The sequence below is a fragment of the Pundamilia nyererei genome, unplaced genomic scaffold (assembly GCF_000239375.1).
Source record: "Pundamilia nyererei isolate P.nyererei 1_Seehausen unplaced genomic scaffold, PunNye1.0 scaffold00246, whole genome shotgun sequence".
Taxonomy (NCBI): domain Eukaryota; kingdom Metazoa; phylum Chordata; class Actinopteri; order Cichliformes; family Cichlidae; genus Pundamilia; species Pundamilia nyererei.
In genome coordinates, this window is record NW_005187647.1 from 761,036 (window position 1) to 787,781 (window position 26,746).

General features: G+C 39.7%; 2 protein-coding genes across 2 annotated transcripts in view; one reads left to right on the forward strand and one right to left on the reverse strand.

Annotated features, from left to right (window-relative positions):
* The window catches only part of chd6 (chromodomain helicase DNA binding protein 6), a 96,882-nt gene extending 92,120 nt beyond the window's left edge, over window positions 1-4,762 (forward strand). The window contains exons 43-45 of the mRNA XM_013915025.1: window positions 68-208; window positions 470-574; window positions 1,135-4,762. Coding sequence (XP_013770479.1) covers window positions 68-208; window positions 470-574; window positions 1,135-2,394 — 1,506 coding nt within the window. The 3' untranslated portion in view covers window positions 2,395-4,762. The remainder of the gene's footprint in view (window positions 1-67; window positions 209-469; window positions 575-1,134) is intronic.
* A 6,401-nt stretch (window positions 4,763-11,163) lies between these two features.
* Window positions 11,164-26,746, reverse strand: part of rspo4 (R-spondin 4) — a 29,004-nt gene continuing 13,421 nt past the window's right edge. The window contains exons 5-6 of the mRNA XM_005749494.1: window positions 22,123-22,320; window positions 11,164-11,322 (exon numbers count right to left, since the gene is read on the reverse strand). Coding sequence (XP_005749551.1) covers window positions 11,164-11,322; window positions 22,123-22,320 — 357 coding nt within the window. The remainder of the gene's footprint in view (window positions 11,323-22,122; window positions 22,321-26,746) is intronic.

Here is a 26,746-nt window from a genome sequence, read left to right on the forward strand (position 1 = left end):
TTTTATGCTCAGATTAATTGGCACTTACAACCTTTTTCCCCATCTACCCTCCCTGGCTACTGTGCAGTCTGGTGCAGGTCTGTTGCATGGTTTTGTAGAGCGTCCCAAACAGAGGAGGCATCGCTGTAAAGATCCCACCAAGCTGGATATAAACTCTTTGACGGGGGAGGAGAGGGTCCCAGTTGTGCACCGCGGCACTGGACGCAGGGTAGAAAACACACACATATAAAATACATGAAACACAAAAATCAAATAAAAGTGTTCATTTTAAAACATAAAACTGAACCAATGAAAGTTCAGCCATGGGAAGTAGAAGGATTGCTGTGTTATTGCTTCCTTTGCTGCAGTTTGGTGGCGCTTTGCTGTCCACCAATAATACAGGCCGCCTTTGAGTAGGGGAAGCTAGAAAAAGCTTACATACAATTTGATATCATTGCAACTACACTGTGCTGGTTTTCCTACTTTGCAGCTTGGTGGTGCTATGGCTCCGGCCATAAAGGAGCTCTCTAGATGGTTGGATGCCAACTCGGAATACTATGTGGCTCCAGACTGGGCTGATGTGGTCAAACACTCTGTGAGTATGATACTGTGTAGCATTGGATGTCAACAGGGTGTGTTTTGCCCCTCTCTGACATCAGTTGTAAAAGACAACGAGCCCCAAGTGTAACATTTCCTCAGAAATGCCATGCACATCAAGCCTGTGTAGCAGGATATCACAGACTGCAGAAAGCTGACATAAGAAGCTACAGATCTTTTTCTGATGTAGAGAATCAGGCATGAGTTGTAATTACTGCCACTTTTTAGGATGTTTTTGTGAAAGCCCTGAAAATTTTGAAAATCTGTTGCGCTGAAACTTATTTCACTCTCATTCAGTTAGTTGTATAGTTTTCATGCTAAAACAACCAATTGGTGCCATACTAAAAATGCAAGTATGCAAGCAAGTAGATTTGGAAAGAGAGCGTCATCTCTACTCTCACAGGAGTGTCAGACCAGTGAAAGACTAAAAAAAAAAAAAAAATGATGCTTTTAATTGTCCTTTTGAATTTTCCTATGGCTGTTCTTCTACCTGCGATACTTTGTCAGTTCCAGTTGTTCTTGTGCACTAATGTGTTGTCTCATGGCCTCCTCTTGCAGGGTTTCCTTCCTGAAGGGAAGTTCTCTCGGATCCTCACAGAACCCGTCAACAAGGACCCAAGCTCCCGCCGCCGTGGACGTCGACCTCGCAGCGAAATGCCTAAACCTCTCCTGTCCGTCTCGGACTCTTCCTCACCGGGTCTCGGTCCTCCTCTCTTCATGAATGGTGGTTTGATTGGCAGCATGGACTCCATGGTGGCCATGCAAAATCTCCGCAGTGGTATCCCTGGAATTCCCATCTCTGGGATTATGGCAGCTGGATTCCCGCATGGTTTCCCTGCAGCTGTCTCAGCGGGAGGAGCTGGGGGGTCTGCCGAAGATGCCAAGAATGGTCTGAGTATGTTACCCATGATGCTGCATGGAATCCCGCACCCCCATGGGGCTGCAATCCCACAGCATGCTTTGTTCAGCGTTGGCACCATGATGGCACACACGCCACCGCCACCTTCTCCTCATCCCAGCTCCTCCTCCTCCTCGACTTCCTCCTCTTCTTCAGCGTCTGCTGTGAAGGTCACCACGACAACCGCACCGTCTGCAACTGAGGCGGCCAGCCCTTCTTCGACAACGCCTGCAGAAAGAGAGGGCAGCGCCCCTGCTGCTGGTGGCGAAAAGGACAGGACGCGGGAGGAGAAAGGCGCTGCAGAGGCTAACAAACGACCAGTAGCGGCAGAAGCAGCAGCCATCATTACCTCCACCACCAGGGCCCACCTCAGCTCTGCACATCTTGGAGCTGGCACTGGCAGCCATCTTACCTTCAACCCTTTCCTAATCCCGGGCATGTCCCACGGTTTGCTTTACCCACACATGTTCTTGCCACATGGTGGCATCATGGCACTTCCAGCCATGCCCCCTGGTGCAGTTGATAGCTCTCCAGGCAGCCCCAAGAGGAGAAAGAAGAGAGGAAGAGAAGAATGCGAGCGAGAAGAGGAGAGGGAGAAGGCAGCAACTGGAGATGGAGAGGAGAGAGAAAGTACAGATAAGGCTGGTGGTACCTCCCACCCAGGCACCTCTTCATCTCCCTCCATCCCCTCTACCTCAGCTTCAGACCCAGACCCAACTCCAGCTGACGAGCTCCAGACTGGGCAGGGGAATGCAGAGGGTGGGTCTTCAGAGCCCCAGGAACCGGACTCCAATGACCACACTGAGGGAGCAACAGAAGACAATGAGAAAAGATCGGAGGAGACAGGAGAGGAGGCAAAGGAGGAGGAGGAGAAGCAGGACACTGAGGAGCAGAGACAAGTGGAACAAGAGGATGCATAGAGGAGAGGAACTGCAGAGGCCTGAAGGACAGCCCACTTCCTGCTCTCTCCTCCTGTCTCCTTTGTTGCTCTCCTTTCTCAGCTGAGCAACAGTGTAAAATTTGTGCCGTGTCTGTCAGTCAATGTCCATGTAAAGACTTTTATTATGATGATGACTAATAATGATGACGATTATATTCAGCTCGGTCATGTTTATATACCAAGACCCCACCCACCCTCTCCACTCATTCATTGTATACAAAGAAAACTAGTGTAAAAAATGATCCTCTCTGTAGTGTTCTCCTTCATTCTCCATTGAGACTGAGTCGGGAGGGATACTTCTCAACAGGAACACACCCAACACACACCGAATGCAACCTGGCCTGACCAAGAGCAACTCTGACCGTAGTATTGATACCGTTTTAGGCTCAAGGTGAGCCAAGGTGGACAGGCAGCTTTGGTTTTCGCCTGGTTTGTATGAACACAAGGATGACTGGGAAGGTGGGGCACAGCTGCCAGAAGTGGTTTTTCCGAAGTTATTTTTCTCACCACAGTTTGGAAATTCTGAAAAGCTCATGCGGGGGAGCGATTAAATCTTGTGTTTTGACACACTCCACTAAATCTAGGGAAATTCGTGCAATGTTCAGTGTTCATGCCGACTAGATTAATCTAAAAGGAGAACAGTCATTCAGATATGACACTAAAACACCTTTTCCTAGTTGATAGTAACAGAAAAAACAACCTAAGTATCTAAATATGCAAGAGCCAGTGTCTGCTGCAGAAACACAACAGACCCACAAAGATTTTAGAAAGTAGCCCTTTTGAAATGTATCTAAATCACGTTGATATGATTGTGGGCGTCATTGAATAAAAGTATGTTTAGTGCATTTAAAAAGGCTGCCAAATTAGAAGAAATTAATTTGTCTCTACTAGTTTTATACCTAATAAAGTTAACAAAATTGTGAGAATAATGTTAACTAGAAGATCACAAAATACGAGCCAGGTTAGTCCATCCCAGTCACGAATGTTAAATCCTAACTTTAAGATATTCTGCAAGTTCTCCATGCTTTAGATGCATATTTTATTTTAATTATAATGTTATCATGATTCTTAATATTGTGTTGCTGCTGCAGTAACTCCTCCATAAAGTAGATCACAAAGATAAATCGAACGTGAACACTAGATTATGAATCCAGATTCCCACAACAGCAGTACAGCAGAAATTCCGAACAGCTATCAAGAGAGGCTTAGGCATATGCTTTCTCATTTGCTTTTCTTTATAAAGGCAAGGAACAATCATGAGATTCATTTGTTTTATTACTTTTATTAGCTCATGTAATTTTATTTTTTAACTCAGCCACAAAGTCACTTTGGGAGACCCCCACCTCCCTCCCTTCCCCTCAAGTGGTTAGCTCTAATCAGAAAACATGAAAGGGCAGGAACATCAACCCTAAGCTCATCCTGGCCACCAGGGGGCAGTAGGAGGTAGATGTGATATCCTGTCTTGCAAACACAGGAGTGGGGAGGAGGGCTGTGGGAGAGTAGAGGAAAAGAAGGTGCTCTTTTTTTTTTTTTCTTTTCTTTTTGGTCCCTTGGGGTTCATCAAGTCCTAAATTGCATTTACTTACAACAAATCAGGTAACCAGCATCTCATCAGGAACAGTGCAAAATGATGCTGCATGATGATTACAATCATGACCTGTAGCATCAGTCGGTCATCCCCCCCACTGTCCTTTTCCTGTTTTTCTCCTTAGTGTGTTCAGTAAGAGATTACCTGTGCTGTGTCGATCATCTGTCCAGGGAAAGGGAACAGTCTGGTTTTTGTTTTTTTTGTTTTTGTTTTGTTTTTTAAAGAATGAAGAACAGATAAAATAGGGAGAGGAGGGATATGGTAGTAGTATGAATCACTCTGGCTTTCCCCCCTCACATTAATTTTAATAGCAGTTCATACTAAGAGTTTCTAAATATGTAAATCTATCGCTGTATATTGCTGATTTTGTTTTTTTTTGTTTTAAGCGCACCATTGATTTCTTCATTGTCTTTACTTTGTTCCTCCATTAGGGGGAAGAATACTTGACATATGCGCAGAGGATTTTTGCATAGAGCTTAGTCCCAGTTTTTTTTTCTGTATCAAACAGACTGTACTGTACATTAAAAGGATGCAAGTTGCTGGTTTTATTCAGTCTTTTCACGACAGGGTGTGTATTTTGGGGGTAAATGTCAGATGTTTCTGATGTAACGTATAACTTCACTTCTTTTTGTTTTCATATATGAAAACATTATTTTTGCACAATGTCTTTTTGTGAATGTTAACCTGTTTCCGTGTGGTCTTTTACTTTCCATTGTGTGTGTGTGTGTGTGTGTGTGCGTGAGTGTGAGCGTGCGTGCGTGTGTGTGTATGCGAGAGTGTGGTGTAATGGGAGAAAGTGTGTATGTGTGCATGCATGCGCACACATTTTGTGGTGGAGCAGTTTCTACTCTGTTTCGTCCTTACAGGTCACATTTCTTGTTGGGGAAAAAAAAACAAACATAGTTGTTGCCTTGTCACAAGTTTGTGGCTACATATAATTTATTATACTTTTCTTTTGCTTTGCCAAACTTTCACCAAATATGACATTCTTTTTCTGTTAGTTTCATTATGTATTATTCAAAGTAAAATGCCTTATTTAGCGAGTATTTTTTTGTATAGATGTTCAATTACATCTCCTTATTAGGTCATGTTATTGTTTGTCTTTCCTTTTTGTTTTTATGCGTACACGGCGTTGGTGATGTGCATTATCTTCAGAAGCCAATAGTAACGGAAGGTACCACTGCTCAAATCGCTACATTTATCCCTAAAGGTCAATCAATCATCCCTCAAAGCACAAATGGAGAGTTAACAAAAAGTGACTGTTTGCTTACCAGTGCCTCTAAAATTGCTTTCATTTCTCTTTTTGTGAGCCTCACTTGCACGCTATCTTGACTTCACGTTTCCAGTGTGGCGATTATCGTTTGGAAAGTGGTTAACATTTGAAAATCTAAGTGTTGGATTTTATCATTCGATGATGCCATGCTGTTCTTTAAAGGGAAATTCTGGGATTACTCAGTGTGGATCTAATTTTCAGAGTCTTATTGAAGAGTTAGGGTTAGCGTCTGCAACTTTCAGAATCCCAAAGTTAAACTTGTAGGGTAAATACCGTGCACACTTTTATTGACTAAAGCTGTAAAGTTAATGGAGAGGAGCGCTGCACCCTAGCTGCTCCGCAGTTCACTGCTGCAGTCGTTTTTAAAGCTTTTTTCTTTGCACTCAGAGCTGTAATTATTCATGCTTCGTACCCTGACCTGTTACATTGTTAGCAGTGTTTAGCTTCTCAAATCTCCACAAGAAATCTGCTGATAATTAGAGGAATAAGACACAAGCTGGGAAATATCAGAATTTCCCTTTGAGGAATGCTACTTAATCTTTTAGAATTCTCTTCCTTCACGGGGCCTTGTGTCTGGTATCCAGCACATCTAGGATGATAATGCGCACACAGTATGTATGCAGCCTAAGTATTTGATTGTTGTCGTGTGTTATTCGAGATTCCCGAAAGAGCAAATCAGAAGGGGAAGCCAGTCGCTTTGCACCACAGATGATTTATCTCAAAGGAACGGGCAAGCGTTGCGTTCCAGAGGTCATGTGTGCACATCATTTGCTGTTAATGGCTTATTCTTGTGCAAAAACTTGTGAAACAAACTTGCAGGTGCAGTATGTAACCACAGCTCGGGGGCAGGGGGGGGGTTAATCAAGTCGACTGGCGATGGCTCTGTATTGTCTCTTCGTGTCACACCATGCCTTCTTTAACAGTGTTTTTCTTTTCATTGAAGTTCTCGTTGGTTAACTTAAATGTTCTTCAAAACAGTCACCTCAAAAATGTAAACGTTTATCTCTTATCATAAAAAATGTATTTATTGTACAGTTCTCGTCTTTACGTTGTTGACTGACCAGTGGCTGGTTTTGTTAAGTTTTCTCAAAGACAAACGCATTTTGGTTCACGTGGAATTTAAAGTATCTGGTAATGTCACATGCCCTGTTTTTTAATTTGTCTTCTTCTTTTTGTTTTTTTTAGATGTAATTACATCAAAATTAAACGGTTAAGAGTTCTTAGAATACCTCCTCTTTATTTTGTCTGTGAAGCTTCTCAGTCATCCAGGTCATCGTAGTCAAAGGAGCTTGCAAAGAAAGCCGTCTGGACTTCTTTAAGTTACTTGAAGACGTTTCATCTCTCATCCGAGAAGCTTCTTCAGTTCTAAGGTCAAATGGTGGAGAGTCCCAGATATAAACCTAGTGGGAGTAACCCCCCACAGAGGGATGTTCAATTACTCCCACTAGGTTTATATCTGAGACTCTCCACCATTTGACCTTAGAACTGAAGAAGCTTCAGTTGAGAGGTGAAACGTCTTCAAGTAACTTAAAGAAGTCCAGACGCTTTTCTTTGGCAAGCTCCTTTGACTCCTCTTTATTTTATTTTCATAGTCCCCACGGTAATCCAGCGTGAGCCACCCTTTGGTACAGTCTGCAGATGCAGGATCCTTTCTAAAGCTGCAGTACAGTAGCATACTTTTTCAAAAACCTGTTTTTATTTTTTCCTCTAGAACGAGAAGATGACTGAAAACTAGCAGGTTTTGAAGCTGACATTGTAGGGAATCTGCAGTTCAAACAAGTAAAGTACCTGAAGAGTCTGTCAGATTCGTGACGTGTTAATCATGCATTTAAAGTTCAAACTGCAAAGTTAGAACTCTGATTGAAAATATCTACAACATCATGCAAATATATCGCACTAAATCTGGTTAAGGATGTTATATATTTGTTTCTTTCTCCATCCTGATAGGCTCAAACTAACAGGTTATGAAGTCTTTGTGTTATTTGACAGTGTTCGAGGTTACATTAGGGAATGATGAGTCTTATTCATTTCCATAGTTCAGGCCTCCTATGTGGCTTATTAGAAGAGCACCCCTGATACGCAGCCTCAGAAGTTAAAGAACCCCTGAAAACAATCCATAAAAATAAAAACATTAGAACTTATTTTATTTGTCAAGCCAGTCATTACAAAAGCTGAAAAATATCAGTCTCCATATGTGTTTTTTCCAGTTCATTGCAATCGAATTTCACAGACACTAAAATGTTTTCTTGGCAGAAGACAAAACGTGAATTATTGCCCCGGCAATTATTTTCTTCTCCTTTGTCAACTTCAGACATTAATGTGGTGGAAAAGCTGTTACCTTTTGATATACACTCGTACTACCAGAAGTCGTCAACCTGGGTTTATGTCGAAAGTGACAGGAACACCTGATCGTAATTTATCTTTGAATTAACAGCCATGTTTTTCTTGAATTTGCTTTTAGCTCGTTGCACCGTCTTACCGAAGGGAAAGTGTCATTTAAAGTTTGAAGCGACCATGAGATTTAAAAATAGCATAACTGCAGTTTAGGTATAATGATGACAAATGGTGAAAGGCAACTGTAAAATAAATCTTTAGACTGGATCTAAAAACGTCACCACCTTTGTCCAGTTCATGTCTGTGAAACTGCCCTCCAGAACCCGGGGCAAGTTGAATATTTGACTGTTCGCAGGCCCTCTCCAAGCACTGCTGAACCAAGTGCAACGTAATTCACCAGGCTGTGATTCACTGGCTGATCCTGAAGTCAGAAACCCGGTCATTAATAAATAAGTTATGTGGTGGGGTTTTATCTTTTTTTTTCTTCTTTTTTTTTTTCTTTGTAAGTATAACTCTGTATTCCCATGTGGACCAATCTCATGAGTCAAAACATGGTATGTGTGATCTTTTATTGTGCAATAAAAGATGACTTTCAACTTTCTGTTGTCCGTGGAGAGTAATTAACTAACTAAACATGGATATTTTAGCTGATATCCTTATGTAATTCTGATGTTTTTGCTTTTCTTTTTTAGTTTATAGACTGTTCTTGCTCAGCTTTCTGCACATTGTGTACTCGGAAAGATGCATTGGCCTTGTAATGCTGTTGTATTAGTTAGCAGCAATGTGAAAATATGTTTGCTGCTGGTGTTGTGTAAGGGAAGACCTTCCACTTAAGTCATATCTAAAGGATTCAATAGTGAGAAGTACTTAGACTGATATAGGAACAAATATGTAATCAGGAAAACAACATTTTGACATTGTGACTTTGGGTATTAGTAAAAACCCTTAAAAATATTTACAGCAGATGAACACTATCTGGATGTCATATTCTGGAAAAATGACCTGACACAGGACCTGAAAGATTTATCTGGCCCTTCATGGTCTAAGTGGAAAATTGGCTGCTGAGAAGCAACACTTAAGGAAAAAGCAGGAAGAAAAGGCTGAGGTTACACTAGAACTGGACTGAAAATCAGTGGCAACAGGTCTTATGGAGTGAGGAGTCCAAATTGGAAACTTTTAGTTCAACTTTTATGAAGGACATCAGGAGAGAGTTATAAAAGTGAGTGCCATCTTTAAAACACGGTGGAGGCTTTGTCATGGTTTGGGTTGCATTGCAGCCAGGAGTGTTTGGGATCTTGTCAAGATTGATAGAGTTATTGTCACAGAAAAGTACTGTCTAATCCAACATGCAGTACCATCTGGAAGGCAACAGTTTCATATTTCAGTCTCAATCACACAGCAGAACAGATAATGGAACACTATCAGTCATGGTTTGGCCTCCCCAAAGCCTGGACCTTAACATTATTTAAGCACTTTTTGATCATCTCAACAGAGAATGGAAGGAAAAAGGTGGCCAACATCCAGAGAAGAGCTCTGAATGTCCTTCAAGAAGCCCGGAGAACTGTTCCTGTAGACAAAGAGACTTCAGTCTGTTAAAGGTGAACAACATAACATGAAGATTTCTATTAGATACTTTTAAATGGAGTTGATCTGTTTGAGTGAGATCTTTTGTCCACTCAAACTGCACAATGGATGCCGCATCAAAATAAACATTTATTGAAATGTACACTCGTGCTGTGGATAAAAAAAAAAACCACTTTGTCCTTGAAATATTGATAAATACATGCAAGCAAGCTGTTAAAAGACAAAGCCATTTATCAGCTCTGGAGAAAAAAGAAAAAAAACGGAAGAAATACCCACATATTCAATCTTGCTACACCAACTATGCATACCAAGGTATACTTGTGCATATCAGACAAGCCAGGGGAAAATAAAAGAAAGAAGCTGGCATATAACTAAATAAAATTCATAGTGTGAGGTTAAACTCTGTAGTAACAAGCTTGAATATGTGGGACTTCTAAAGCTTTTTTTTATTTTATAGAGATAGTTTGGTTTTCATGTTCAGGCTGCTGTGACAGTAATTTCCCAACTGGTGGGATAAATAAAGCAAGTCTTATCACTTTTAGGTTCACTGGAATAGCAACTTTAGAAACTGCAGAAGAAAAAGAAGCAAAGAACAATTTGTGCTCTTGCTAACATTATTTTCTGTTGGATACTGACAGCTTTGTTGTGGTTATCGTAGCTATTTTCTTAAACTGATTCAAGTTACAGTTATATTAGTTTTATCATGATAATGAATAACAGACACTTTATACACAGTCTTCAGGAGCTCAAATGCAAGTAAAGTAAATAATTTGTAGGCAATGATAGCCTAAACTCTGGAAATAATGCCCATCACTTTTTTAAAAAGCCTGATATTTATGTCATGCTTTTTGCTTTTATAACATCTGTCTTCAGTTTTTACTTTGTGAGCTTCAGAAACGTCTGGGTTGCTTCTGCTGCATTTGGCTAAATATGAGTAGAAAGTACTGCTCTACACACATCAGAGTTCAGTAAATACTGATGACCACGGGAAGCAAAAGCACACCTTTCTTTCCTCCACAGTGTTTTGCACATTATATTGCAGGTACACTTATGAGCCATTCCAAGCTTTTGACGTGCTCTTTTCTTCACAAATTTCATATAAATAAAATTGAACTGAATATTTTTGCAGTCCAATTTGATCCAAGTTTCTGTCCGGTCTGTCTGTACTAGAGCTGCTCTGGCTTTTGTCGTCTGTCTCTTCTTGGGGCTGATGGGTAGTTTCTGGTTATTTCTCTCATGTAATCTTCTCTTTGTGCTTGGATGATGATATGCCCACCTCCTGTTCTTTACTTAGCTGGATGCTGTTTGTCTTTACTATTTAATAATCCTTTGCTCACCAGCCACTGCTCCTTTCTATGCACGACCAGGACTTTAAGCTTCTGAGTTATGTTGGGGGGGTTGGGGGATTGTTTGGGGTAGGGTGTGATTTATTTTTAAGCCCCTTAATTTATTAATAAATACTGAAGAAAAGTCAAAACTGTACATGAAACTTAAACCTACATAAAATAGGTCATCTGTAATTCCTATGGTATTTTACTTCAACCTCTAAAATTAAATCTGCACTCAATATTAATTATATAACTGTAACTTGAAATTTCTGCTAAACTGATGAAATGACCAGAGAAAATGTAGCTGTGTAACAATCTGTGGCTATAAAATCACTAAAAGATAATTATTTGAAAATCTGATTGAGAGATGGTTCATATGTTGCTGCTCCTGCATGGGAAGCTTGAAATTAGCAATTTTTTATTTTTTTTTTTTTGGGAGGATTTCAGTCCAAGGAGGCAGGTTAATGGTTGCTTTACCTGGTGAAGGGAGAGTTTTCCTCGCACCAAGCTGCTACTTTAGACAGTTTTAATACACTAGTGAAAAGCACGACCTCTTAGGAACTTTTAGTTCAGTCTCGATTTATGCTTCTGACCGCTTGGAAACGATACGGATTTATGACATATTTTCATATATGTTCCATGTTACATCGTGTCCGTCTCCCCCTCAGGGATCTCCATGATGTCTTTGCTCCCCTGTGGTTGTTCTGTTTCTTGAGTTGCCAACGCTGTCGCTGGTGTGCAGTCGTAGCCGTTTTCGTTCCTTCTTCTTTCCAAGTCCTCCTTTTTTATTCTGTCTTCTTTCTGACAGATAAAAAATATAAAACAAGTCAACATGAAACATTAAATATCACACATGGCACATCTGCATTTCAGATCAGTTGTCTACATGCATTTTTTTTTTTATCATAATTAAAAGAAAAACTTTATTTAATAACATATATGCATGTGTATATACATATTTATGAGTATATTTAGTGAATAACACACTAGACAGCTAAAGTAAATGGAAGGATTTTTTTCTCCTGTTCATCATAATTTATACATTTATAAATAAATCCAGTTATTCAGTCATAGTCTGTGTTGAAGGTGAAGAGAATACTTTTAAATCTATATCAAGCTAATTTTGATGCCTTATTTAGATGAAAATGTTGTCATCATGTTTTTATCTTAAAACACACTAAAGTAACCAATAACAGTTTTTGCAACTCCTGAATCGAAAGGTTAATAATTCCATTAAAAGACACTTACTAAACGTCAGCATTGTTTTAGTGAAAAGTGTCTAAACAATACTGCAATAGAAGAAATAAAACTTGAAGAAATCTGAGCTTGGTGATTGGAAAAAGAGCAGAACCTAAAAGCTTTTACATCTAATAACTTGTTGCACTCCTAAATGTTTCAGAACTGTTTTCCATCTTTCAGATTGTGTTTGGTTTAAAGTGAAAATAAAAAAAAGGCTTTTTGAGGTGTCCTTTAACACAATCGGTTTGGAAATCACTACAGTAAAAAAGAACACTTTTATGCTGCAGTGTGACTCATCAGACAGTAGTTTGTCTTCTACCTTAGAAACCCATCAGGCTGTCTTAAACCTAAACAGCTTGATTCATCTTCCCAGTTGGTCTCCACTGGCTAACCCTTCCAGCTTTGTTAATAATTTACTTAATGTGTGTGTAAAATGTTCTGGTCTTGGACAATTACTGTATTCTGTGACCTGATGCTCTGAGGTTCTGTTGGCTGACGGTCCACATCAGGCAGGTTTCACTAAAATGTTCTCAGTGATGTTTAGCTGCTTTGATAATGGGCCGTATGTTTACAGAGACAGGAGAAAGCTTTTAATGCTCTTCAGCACTGATCTGATGCATTATCTGCTGTGGACACACATGCATCATATGTAATGTCATTTATTTTAAAGACCCGAGGACTTTAAATGAAACTTCAGTGGGTCTGAACACAATGAACAAATGTTTTGGTATTTCAAAATACATCATGACATATTAGTTTAAAACTTAACCATAGATCTCATATAGCTGTCTCATGCTGTTAAGGTAAAGTTTAGCTTAGATAGAAAATGTGGTTTTAATGTTCAGGAAAGGAGAGGGGAGCTTCAGTATCTCTGGCATAAGCTTAAAGGTGGAATCATTTTCTGTAATATATAGCACTGATGTTGATTTAGAGCTTGGTTGGACATCAGAGTAAAAACAACTGCACGCAGAAAGGCAGTAAAAGAAGAAAGGAAGCAAACCCCAAGAAACATACTCTCGTGGTCACACCAGCGTTCATAAAGAATCTTTCTGCCCCACCTGCCAAAAATAAAAAATATATCTCTAACTTAACGAGTAATCCATTTCATATCTATTAATATGTGCTCACTAGCCAATCTCTAATGAGCCACATGGTCAAGAAGACCTGCTCGAACTGATTATCAGAATGAGGAAGAAAATAGATTTAAGTGACTTAGAACATGGCTTGTTTTTGGTGACGGATGGGTTGCTGACCTGCTGGGATTTTCCCACACAAACATCTTTACAGAGAACGATCTGAAAGGATATCCAGTCTGACTCGTTGAGGAGAATGGCCAGACTGCTTCAAGCTGATAAGAAGGCAACAGTAACTCAAAAAACCGCTTATTGAAACCAAGTTATGTAGAAGAATGTGTCTGAACACACAACATGTGGAGCCTTGAAACGGAGGAACATACAGGCTGCCACAAGCTAAGAACAGGAAACCAAGACTACAATAGAAGCAATAAAAGCATTAAGGCTTCAGTTGGATTTCTATGGGACTGCATATAACAGTGTTAAAACGTTCTTTTTTATGTGCAATGTAATTATTCTGCACTACTCAGTATAAACCCTGCACCAAAGAGACATTTTTAATTCATTCACTTTATTTAACCTCTTGAGCTCAACATTTATAAAGACAGACCGACCACGAAAAGACGCCATTACAAGGATGCAAAACTGTAAAATTAAGCAGTGACATGAAAACTGAGTGTCAGCCATATAACATACAAACCTGTTTATAATTTTATGTTATAATAAAAGTATTCCTTAAAAGTCAGTGAAACAAACGGGCTGTTTGTCACTCACTTCTAAGCAACTGTTTTTGACGCAATGCTGTTTGCTCCTTAATAAATCTGGCATGTCAAATAGTTGGTAGAATTTCCAATTATTAAGAATTGATTTTTAGTAGATTTAATGCAAAAGAAAAGTATTTTGGTGGGTTAATAAATGTATTTCGTAAGGCTTGGTAAGGACTTTTGTTTTTAAATTTGAAAGGTTTTTCTTTTCTCTTCTTATTACTTCATTGGTAAGTTGGGTTTCACGCTGGGTTGAAAAAGGCTAAAGTGAACTCAAACTGATGCTCAGAAAAAACACAATTCAAATAGAATTACAATTCCTTTCTTTTCTTTTGGCCGTCGTTCCTTTTGTTTTCGCTCCATCTCATTCCATCCAAAACATTTGGACGTGCGCCGCGCACATTGCACAGATGAAGAAAATACAGATGGTGCTTTCACTGTGTCATGCACACAAAATCACATCCATCAATTCAAACTGCTGGTTGCCTTTGCGCAGCTCCACAGCAGCACGGTGGTGTTGTAACTGCCTTGTTCAGCAGAACATCCCTTGCATTTTTGGGGCAATCCTGGAGTTTCTACTTTCTTCCCACAAACCAATCCAGATATCTCAGACTGGCGGTCTCTAAGTCAGCTGTGTGTGTGGTGTTTTTGAGGCAGTGGCAGTGAAACCAATTCATCTTCGTAGGTTAGTTACATATTGACGCTCACACTTTGTTTTTACTGATATTTAGTTATATTTCTGTCACGTCAACAGCTAAAGTGATGAAAAGAACGTTTAATACTGTGTTCAATACTTTCACCCCCCACTGCTGTCATCTGCCCCTCATTAGTAATAAGAGCATATCCTCACAGATTGGACTTTTTAAATCCACACTGTCTCTTCTCCTTATATTCTTCTTAAAACTCAATTCCTCTTTCCCCTCTCCATGCACTTCTTCTCTCCTTCCCCCCCCCCCCTGACGTCTCTTCATTTTTTAAATCTGTCCTTCATCAGTGCTGTCACAAAGTGTTTTATTTTGGAAGCTGTGTTGGATGATTGAGAATAAGGGCAGGTTGTCCCAAAATGCCTCTAAACTATCTGTGTGTCTACATTATACACACTAATTCTTAAAACTGAAACCCTGTGGTGACTATTAAAACGTGCATATGAACATGCACGCGTTACATTTGAATTTGTGTGAGTGATAATGGTGTAAGTTCACAATCCAGACTTACTTTTCTTTTAATAACTACAGATTCTATAAATCTTGGTAAGATAGGAGGTTAACGGCTACATTGACTGAATCAGCTGACTTGGAATAGTTTGCATGCGAGCTTGTTTCTGCTGCTGAAACGTTTTTATTTTTTTCCACCCATAACTCAAAATTTCAAGTTAATACGTCAAGATATAATAACTTCAAATTTCACGTTCCACTCTGCCTATCAGGAACTGCTGTGAAGTTACATCATGTCGTTGCTTCAGATGGTGGAAGGCGTCAGCTACCAGTGCTACAGCTGCAAGGTCACGAATGAACGAACTGCAGAGTGCTTTCAGCGTGGTGCCACAAATGATGAAATCCTTGTGCTACTAGCTGAACCGTGTGGCGTTGTTATCAGTACAACAGCAATTTGTTCATGTTTACTATACATTGTTAGCTCACTGATGCGATTTTGAGTCTGCCTCTACATCCGTTTCTGGGTAACAAGGAAACGATGTAATTCATGGAAGAAAATAACTCAAACTATGAGCACTATAGTAAAGTCTGAAAAACATATTTACTTTTTGGATCTGGGATAGTTTTATGTTATGGATAAGGGTGTGCATCAACTCTACACTGAGTAAACTTATAGCCATACATGATTACACAACAGGACTATCTATCATAACTATCATTTTCCTGGACCCCGGCTTCTTATCTTCTCACTGTGCTTCCACACTTAAAGAAAGACCTTTTGGTTGTAGCTCTGCGAGAAAAATCACTACTCGCCACATTTATCCAGACTATGTATGAAAGTACCTAGCTAATGCACCACTCCATTACTATTCCTCTGCTTCTGCAGAGCTTGGACATCATCTCTGTTGCTGTGAAGTGTTTACCTTTGACTGTAATTACTGTGGATTATTTATTTATTTATTCTTCCAATATTACAAACAAAAATTGCACTTCGTTTTCTCTCCCCCCCGGGCTTTTAGCACGCAGAGCTGAGTCAAAGTGCTTTCTGTGTGAGTATCTCAGAACTTTTGATCTATTATTTTAGTGGTTGCTTAGTTTTAAGCTATCTTGTTTGTTGCAATGTAAAGTACAGAATCAGCTGCAACCTGTGATGTGTGCATCATAACCCGATTCCTGTAAGCGCAGAACCCTCAGCCACACACACCTTGCCCACATATGTGAGTTGGAGAAGACCTGTTTCTGCCTGAAAGTAAAAAAAATCTTTATATGCAACAGTGTTCACCCTTTTTCTCCTGCTCTAGGTGTTTCTTTTCTCTCTCTCTCTCACACACTCTCACACACTCACTCACACACACACACACACACACTCACTCACACACACACACACACACACACACACACACACACACACACACACACACACGCACAAAAGAAAAAATGGAGACAGCGAACCACATGTGTTGGAAGCTGGTATGTCATGAGAGTGGAATATCTCCCAGCCATCTTAACTGAATCAAGCATAGTGCTGGAAAACTCCCCTGCTCATCCCATAACAATCTGACCACAGGAAGACTACAAACACACACGCAAACATAAACGTTCACATTCACAGTTAGTGTGCAGACACAGAAATACAAATGTTGCCCTGGTGATTATTCTACTGAATTCCATCTTTGCACTAAAACCATGACATTAAAAAATGCGACCACATCACAAACTCTTTTGGAGAATTTCTCCACTTTTATGTTAAACAATGAAAACAGACATCAAACTCTTACATGTGTCGCCAGTAAACTGTTGACCTGAACACACCAAGCCAAAACTTCTGAATGTCTCCGCTTCATGTGGGAATTTTTACACTACAGTTTTTGGGCACAGTTTCTTGATTGTTTTCCCAAATTGACAGACTTTTCTATGAAAAATACCAGATTGGATTTATTAGTGATGATATCATCAGAACACAGACTGATGGATATTGTTTTCCTGTATTAGTGTAAAATAAGTATACTTAATTCTTCTTCTTCTATTTTTGTAATTACAGATTTTTAAAAGGTTGGATAAAAAATGTTTTGTCATTTATTTATTGGAATGTGTAGCCTTGAAATGACTGTAGTTGGTCTAAACTTCCCGTGTTGGGCCCTGGGTCATTAATCAAACAACCTAATTTTGATGAAAGTGGCAGCGCCGAGCTGAGATTCTTTTTTGGCCAAACCACTAAAACGAAGCGATGTTATTCACAAGATGTTTACCATCAATGTGGAACACAAGAACAACATGTCAGTTCATTTTAGAATTTTAGTTTTGTGAAGTGATGACAATCTATTCTCCCATTTTGGTATGAACACTCATGTGTGAGTGAGGCACAATGACTTTGTTTACTTCGGGTCTGTAAGACTATGTACCAGCAGGGAAAATGTATAGTGGCCATTTAAATCCAGATAATATCCCAGTGAGATGTGGCCATATCTCAAATGGCTCGCATTTACTAAACAAGAATAAAAAAGATCAAATTTTATGGTTTTATGCTCTTGAGCCTATACTGACTCCTTGCACAACTCGGTTATAATCAGAGCCACATGTTGTGAAAGAAAAAAGAAGCACATACATCAGCATAATGGATGACAAATCAGCATGCAGCCCGTTTGGGTGTGCACACATCCTCAGAATAGTGAAACCAACTAACACGTACAAGTGGTACAGCTGAGCAATGACACAAGTTACTTAAAAAATAGACGTTTCCATGCTTGAATTATGGTCGAAAATATCTATGAGGAACATTTTTGACTGGAGCTTCACTGAGACTGGTGAGTGTCCATTCTGTTAGGAAGATTCCAGTGGTGACAGTATTACTGCATGACTTTGTATGATTGTGAAAAGGAATGCTTTAGTTTTAAATTCCTCACCAGATGGAGGGTTGGATAACTATCCAATGTTAGTTCAGTCTACAAGTGGTATGTGGAACGTCAACATGGTCCAATCAAATGCAGTCACGGCAAACAAAGGAATAAACTCAAAATGAGACGGTAATGGGTGGTGCAAGTAGGAACATCCATCCATCCATCCATTATGAATCACAGAACCAATCTCGGGGTCCATGACTGCTTAAACCATATCTTAAACAGCTATACTGAAAAGTAAAAAAAACACTCTGTCGCCTAATCCACAGCTTCCACATACAAATCCCCTACCCTATAGCAAAAATCTGGAAATACAGCTAATGTCAAAAGTACACCGAAAGCTAAAAAAAAAGCTTGAGTAAAAGTTGAACATCAGGTACAGTGAGAACAGTTGCGTGTGTAGGTAGCTTTAACTTTCAGGCACATCGCGGAGGATGTCGTGCAGGAAACTGCTGTAGATCCTTAAGGACAAAAGATGCCTGCTAGTTGCAAAATTAGTACTGAAGCGGAACATTGGGGCATCTTTGATACATTCACTGTATACAAGGACCACCTGTGCAGCTCACTAGATGTCCAAATCTCAATAATCTTATAAAGATGTTAGAAAAGTACATTGAAATTGTTTGAATCCTGCCAAATTGAATCAGTCACACTAACACAAAACCTCATGAAAATGTTTGGAAACCACCTAAGAACACACTTTTTTCATCTCTGCCCACAGACTGAAGGGCAGTCTGAAAGAATGCGTGAAAGTTTCATTACTTGCTTTCTTCACTTTCTGCCTTTAAAAATGCTTTAACCTCCTAGGACCTGGCATCCACATATGTGGACATCAGATTTTGGGTTACTTAGACCAAAATACTCAATTTTGCTCTACAAGGGCCTGATATCCACTTACGAGGACATTATACTGCTACTGTTCTATCGAAATTTTAAATGAATGAATATCCTCATATGTGGCTCTCATTTTTCTTAGAAACTAAATTTAGGTAAAAAAAAATAAAAAAAATCTGCTAATTCTTTGTTTTTACATTTATCAGGCCCCAATCAGCCCATATATCAAAGAGAAATTAAAAATGCATGCCGTGGAAGAGTTCGGGGGTTAAAGACATCTAAGAAATGAAAGTGAGAGAATGAGACACTGTGGAGCAAACTTACTCCTTAAAAAGTACCTGTTGTCCAGGGTTTAGCTGCCCCGAGGCTACCTCTGCACTGTTCAATGTGCAGTAACTTAATACATGTGGTACTTGGAAAAAAGCACTTTAGCTCACTGTCTGTGTTGGGTTACACTGCAACTTTACCCAGATCCATATGTTATGGGATGAGAGGGCACACTGAGTTCTGTACTGTACAGACCAAAGTAGCAGCGTTTGAAATTGAAATCTAAAATAACTCCCTCTGAGTGAGGATGGTATACAATCCAACGCATCACAGCTAGAATTTTCCTTTTATCCTCAAAAAATGAGAGAAAAAACAAACTGAAAGTCTGACAATTGAATACTTATAAAAGCCTACAGAAGTATATTCTCAAGTGTGTTTGGTTGAAGGTAAAATCACACATTACTTCAAAACACGTGTAAAGTAAGAAACATGATCGGCATGTGTGAAATTTCACGATGAGGCTGCTAAAAGAACATCACATAAACAAGCCATACTTTCCATTTTAACAAATATAATTATCTAATCTGAGAGGTGTAATAATACCAAACTGAAACTAAGGATTAGCCATATAATGATTTTGTTTTTCATTTGACAGCGGCTGACAGGACGTTTGTGGTCTTTTTGACATCTTACTTGCATCACAATTAGCCAAATTTTCTTGTTGTGCCAGACCAGTAAATGAGCTCACATCCTGATATAAAATGATCTGGATAATATCCCCGTGTCGCCTCAAAAGTCCCTTTATAAATGTCACACATGGTCTCTATTAATTGACAGTGGGCCCAGTCCAGAACATGTCTCTTGTCAACATCATGGAGTAGAAAAAAATCTTTCATTCCGAAAGCGAGCAAACGAGTTATAGATGGGGTCAGCAAACGGTAGGATGAACTCCAGTGCAGTAAAATGTTACGTATTTCTGTGGTTGCAGGAGCAAAATGTGCAGTGAATAAGGAATGTGGGGGTCAAACCTCTAAAACTCATGAAGCTAAGCCTTAATAAGTTTTTAATAAGTGGCTAATATGAAAAGTCACTCCTGTGCAGTTGTCGTGAAAGAGTAAATTAGCTACAGAGACGGAAAGCCACAGGGATCCGCAGGGACTGCAGAAACAGATTTTTGGACTTTGGCAGTCTTCTGGAGAAATGTCTGTGTTAAATGCATTGGTGATCCATCAAATTTTGGTGACATTATCATCATCTATAGCTAAAACCAGAACTGGCAGTGGTCCTCCAAAAAACCCACCAGTGTCCTTGCTCATGTGTTCACAAATCAAGTCAGCACAAATCTGTTTCTTACTGTCAGTACCGTAGGATACGGATAAAGTACACACACTTGCTTATCCCAGTTAATCCCAGCCCTGTTCTCTGAATTATCTTATTATATTGTGTTTTAATGTGTTTTGCATTGTGTTTTGAACTTGTCGTTGGCTAGGTAGCTGTAGCGTGCAGAGCCACGAGTGGTCTGTGGGACTGTACCAAGCCTGTACTTGATTTGTGTTGCTTTAAGTACATTAATAACTGAAGTACAGCTGCAGTTGTATTCTCTTACTAAAAGGAATCCCTTGAGTGAATCAAGGTTTGATTTATTTTTTACCATTTAGAAGGAAAAAGTAATGACCAATCAAAAAGCCATGTGGGACTACAGTTTTGCATTATGACTTTTATCCATTCATTTCCACTTTGGTTTTATAATTATGTAAAGTACTGCGGCACTGATGGAAAAATAATGAGAAATGGACCTTTGACAGGGAAGTTCAACCACAGTTGTTTTTGTCTGTTGTAATACAGATGCAAGACAGATGCATGCTGCTGGACTTCAACCATAGAAGTTTCCTTCCAGTTTACATTTGCGTTGCACTGCATCATAAAACACTAGCTATGCAGCCACTTTCAATTTTACAGCAGAGGAAATACATTAAGGCCTAAATAGGGGCTATGCTGCTGCTTTCCCTTTTTTAAATGCAAGCTGAGTAAATCAGTCTGACTTGGGGAGATTATCACCACCATAAATACAATTTAATGTTTTCATGCTAATGGCAAACATGTGTCTGCAGCCACAAAGCCCTTTCACAAATACATACATGCAGACCAAACTTATGGAAAGATTGTTTGAGTTATCCACATGCAGATGGAATACAGATAATCACTCAGCTTGTGATTAGATTTTTCCCCCTCACTCATGCAGGTTAGGGTTACAACCAGCTGATTTTCGGTCGCTTAGTTTACAAGTTGATGCAAAAATGCACAAAAATACCTCGACTATTTTTGGTTTCTTAAATGGTGGTTAAATCCTGGTTAATTGAAGCACCCACACATAATCCACACTTTGACTGGGGAATGTGTACAATTAAGTGATAAGTAAAAACTCAAGGTGTACTTTTAGTGCCTTGGGTGTTTGTGAAGTACTGACATGATTTTCTCTATGTAGTACTTGGATCATCTAGCCTCATTTTTGTCACATACATTTAAGTTCATGAATATTTGGACAATAAAACACTTTTATGTAATTTTGCCTCTGTACACTACCACAGCTGATTTGAAATCAGACAATCAAGATGTTTCACGGGCTCAAAAGTAAGTGGAAAAACTAACATAATAATATAAGGTCTGTTTTTAATACTTGATTTGGATAAAAACTTGGTTGGAATCTCTTGCAGTTACTGACTGCCTGGCATCTAAAACCTATGCACATCACTATGTACATGTCCTTCATATGCTCCGCAGGCCTTTAGTGTAACTGCCTTCTGCAATTCCACAAGAATTCTGAAAGCATGCTCTATAGAACCACAGCTTTTGACCATGCAAGAATAATCCATTTCCTTACCTAGATTCTGTGAAGGTTCTCAGTCATCCAGGTCATCGTAGTCAAAGGAGCTTGCAAAGAAAAGCATCTGGACTTCTTTAAGTTGCTTGAAGACGTTTCACCTCTCATCCGAGAAGCTTCTTCAGTTCTAAGGTCAAATGGCGGAGAGTCCCAGATTTAAACCCAGTGGGAGTTTCCCCCCAAAGTGGGACAAAAGGACGCCCCGATGATCCATTGTTAAGTCTGTGTTTTGGAGTTTTGTCTTTCGGGTGAACCAGTTTTTGTCTGAGTGTGTTGTTGGGTCTGAAGTAAACTGGGATGTCGTGCTTGGAGAAAAAAAATAAAGTTATAGCTTGCCTTCAAGACTTTGAAAAGGACAAAATCATTGACCGCCTCACATATCACCGCCTTTATCCAGGGGATGCCATACCCTGCATTTACGGACTTCCTAAAATCCACAAGGAAGGGGTCCCACTCAGACCCATAGTCAGTAGCATAAACTCAGCCACTTACAACATTGCAAAACACCTTGCTACCATCCTTGGACCTCTCGTGGGGAACACCCCACACCACATCAAGAACTCCACCGACTTCACCGACAAGGTCCAGAAACTTACCCTGGATCCAGATGAAACCATGGTGTCCTTCTATGTAGTCTCTCTCTTCACTTGCATACCCACCACGGAGGCAGTGGAGACTGTCAGAAAACGACTACAAGAAGACAGCTCCTTGGAGGACAGGACCAACTTCACACCCGATCAGATTTGCACACTGTTAGACCTTTGCCTCACCACTACATATTTCAAATACAACGAAGGCTTCTACAGACAAAAACATGGCTGTGCCATGGGCTCCCCCGTGTCACCCATTGTAGCCAACCTTTACATGGAGGAAGTGGAAAGGAAGGATCTTGGCTCTTTTAAAGGAAGAGTACCCAGCCACTGGTACAGATATGTAGACAACACCTGGGTCAAAATCAAGACACAAGAAGTGGAATCCTTCACTGCGCACATTAACGCTGTGGATAAAAACATCAAGTTCACCAGGGAAGACACAAAGGACAACTGTTTGCCTTTCCTGGACTGCGCTGTGCACATTGACGAGAACGGCAACCTCAACATTGAAGTTTACCGGAAGCCCACACACAGGATGCCAATGTTCACATTTTGGACAGAGAGAACAGATGGTTTGAAAGAGGAGTGAAAGAAGCCATCTATGTCCACTGTGAGCGACCATCTTTGAACAGAGGCGGGGGTTTACGACACCAACTGTCTGCCATCTATAATCCAGTTTTGAGTTCCCTTCCCAAACGCCTTAACGCCCACTCACATCCTGGGCCATCTGACCTCAGGAAATCACATGATAGGGTGGGACCAGGTTTCACAATGAGCTCACCCGAAACCCTGGCTGATTGGGACCCACGCCCGTTTTCACACCTTGGCTGATGTGATTAGAGGATCATCAGGCGGTCCTTTTGTCCCTCTTTGGGGGGAAACTCCCACTGGGTTTAAATCTGGGACTCTCTGCCATTTGACCTTAGAACTGAAGAAGCTTCTCGGATGAGAGGTGAAACGTCTTCAAGCAACTTAAAGAAGTCCAGACGCTTTTCTTTGCAAGCTCCTTTGACTCCTTAGCTAGAGAAACTCTTTGGTTGCTTTTGGAATATGCTTTGGGTCATTATCCATTTGCACTGTAAAGCACGGTCAGATCACTTTTGCAGTTCTGTTTGAATGAATCTGAGCAGAGAGTATAGCCCTGTACACTTCAAAATCCAGCAGTCACATGAACAATGGACACTGAATCCACTGGCAGTCTTAACACTGACAGACATAAGGAAATGAGGAACTGTCTTTACAAATCGGTGCAATTCTTATATAAATAATAATAATAAAAAAAATAAAAAATAGCTGTAATTACAGTAACTGTAATTAACACAGTTACTGCAATACTTTGTTAAGTCTGATTTGAAACTGAAAGTGCCTTCAGTCACATCTGGACTGTTTCAAAAACACTGTAATGGTATAAAGAGAGAAAATTACAAGAAAAGGGTCATTGTCCAAATATGTAATGATTGTAAAAAATAATATAACTACATATTTAGTTAATGTTCTCACAACTGAAAGCACTCACAATAAATACAAGACTGAGAATATTAGAGCATTAGTTTAGTTGACAGCCTCACATTAACCACAGAAATTCCAAGCAAGAAAGGATGACTGCTTTCTATTTTTAATGGTGAGCTTATTACATTAAGTAAGTAAAAAAAACCTCAACATTAAAGATGCATTCATTTGTCATACAAGTTTACATTTGCTCTTTGCATACATTAAACGTGGAATCACAAAAGCACAAATATATCTGATCTTAAGGGGCTTTCAGGCAAAAGTCAAATAACAGCAGCACTGGAAGCCGTGCTTCACAAGGATGCACCCTGATGGGGGAGATCTGCCAAGGTTATATCTATAGTTCTTTTATTTTGTTTGAGCTTTTTTCTTTGCCATGGCACTGTCAGTCACTCTGTGTTTGAACATGTTCTGTCTCAGACCTTGGGCACCACAGTTAATGCTGATAAGTTAATAAGAAAAAGAATCAAAAGCGACAGAATAGTCTAGCCAACACATTTTCTGACAACGTAACATCTTAACTGCCTATGTCAGATGTTTCTAAATTGCCAGGAAAAGGAGAAACATATCCTCGTTTGCCCATGACAGTTTGCTGCCTTTGGTGAAAACAGAGGGGAGAGCAGGGTTGGGAGACGAGACCCACGTCCTTCCCCATCATCTGAAAACAATAAGACAACATGAAACTGGGCATTAAAAGACTAGAGCTGTCTAATCTGGGACACCAGAGGAATGCTAGGGAGATGCCACAGCACTCTTTTATCCCAGATGTGTGCTATTAGGTCCAGGAGCTTGATCCCTGCTCCAGACTCTTCTGGATCAGATTTCTTCCTCTGCTAATGCCACCAGACATATGATCTGACAATGATAATGATAATTACTTCAAATGACATGCCTTCCATTGTGGAAGAAATGGAAAATACACAGCATTGTGCACAGACACACTAAGATTTGCAGCTCTAAACAGAAATTAGTGTTGGCTTAGAAAAGTTAAGCCCTATGCATGTGCATTGTTTTTGATTTGCTGTCTTTATTGAACTTTTTCACAGCTTCAAGTGTTGATTGTACACGAAGGAGAAATTATGCGACAAGAAAAAAAGTCACAACAACTTGTTTTTTACGTGATGGCAGAAACTGTTGCCAAGTTTGGTTCATAATGTTTTGGATATGAACCATTAATAGAAGAGCCAGGGACCGACTCCAGTACAATAGTTCTGATCAAGGCCCAAGAACAAGGGACTAAATGCAGTTTTAACGAGTAGTGACAGCATTTCCACAACGCGGGAGCTCCAAAATCTTTATTTATTTTTTTATGCTTTGCAGTGGAGTCTATTTTCAGGTTCCCTTGGACTCTCATAAACAAAAACACATGATGAGCTTTAAGCCATGGGCGTGATCATCGGTCTATCTCCACACCAAATTCAAGAGGTTCAATTTCACTGGGTGAAAGCAGCCTGAATGCACAAACCTCTGATGTAGCTGAGGATGTGTGATGTTTTAAGATGTAAGCTTGCTGCGGTGGGGCCAAGATAAAGAAACACAAGCACATTTTTAGCCACAGGGAGCAAAGCAAGCTGGACATACTAGAGGTTCTCACTTTTATCTATGTTATGTTAAAGGGAAATCCTCAATAACAGGCCATAGATGCATGTTTCAGGGTATTTCGTATAGAATGAAACTCATCTCATCTGTCTTCAAGATTGTCCAGCCCAAAAAACGAAAAAAGAAAAACAATTCTCCAAACTGACGTAGGTTTCTATTAATGCAACAAACCCTTCTAGTCACTGACTAGAAGCTATCAGAAGCAACAGAGCAAGTCCAGAAACTTAGGCACAAAATGATCCGATTTTTCAAGATGTTCGCTATTTGTTTTCCATTTCCTACAGACACTTAAACATTAATCATATTCTTAAAAAAGCTAACCACGACGATGTTTAATCAGAAAACCAATATTTTGTCATTCGTAAGATTGGGTGCACATTAGAGACAAATTATGGTGTCATGCTGATAAACACATTAGATTAAAAAAGGATTATCGGTGATCTTCTAAGGAAAAATCATTGTGAAGGAATGCTTTTGTGTTTTATGGTTAACGGGGGGCAGTGGGCTGCTTGTTCTTGAGTTTTAGCTTATCCTGTAATTTGACTATGAAGTCCACAGCACAGAAGCAATAAAGGACAGGCGTCATTAAACAGAAATGCCATGAAACCCCAAAACTAGCTACAGGTAATTATAATATAAATAAATATTTATAAAAAAAAAAGTACACCCGATTTAAAAATTAAGGTTTTACGTATTAGAACATAACAAAATAATCTGGTCCTCAGTAGGTTTGCAAATGTAAATACAACCTAAGATAAATAAAAAAATGACATATTTATTTAACAGAAACTAAGCCAATTAATTGGAGAAGCAGTGTGTGCAAAAAAAACTTTTTTACAGCTTCCATAGAAATTAAGAGGTTAAGGAGGGGCCAGGTTTTGCTAGTCAAATGCAGTTGATTAACTGATCCTTGATTAACTGAACCGTGGCCACCTCTTTAAAAAATTATTTTTTGCCATTTGACACCAACAGTTATCTTAGAGAAGCAACTGTTGCTAGCTTATGAATGCAGGAAGGGTTATAAGTCCATTTCAAAACAATCTGAAGGATATTATTCTGCACTGATAAAGTGGAAAACATTCAGGACAGGCGCCAATCTTCCCAGGAGTGGATGTTCCAGAAAATTTACTCCAATGACACTGTAGTGCTCAGAGAAACAGCAAAAATCCCAAGAGCTACACCTCAAAAGAAAGAATTTGCATGTCGTGATGACCCAGCCAAGACCTCAACTCAATCGAAATGCTGCACTGGGACCTTAAGAGAGTTGTGCATGAACCAGTGCCTGCAGCTTTGTAGACAAGGGTAGACCAGAATGATGTGAGTAAGTCATACAGTAAGCAAATACAGTACTTGAATTTTCTTCAAGTTATTGCTGCCACAGGTCCTACAAGCTATCCGGTTGTTCAGTGATGACG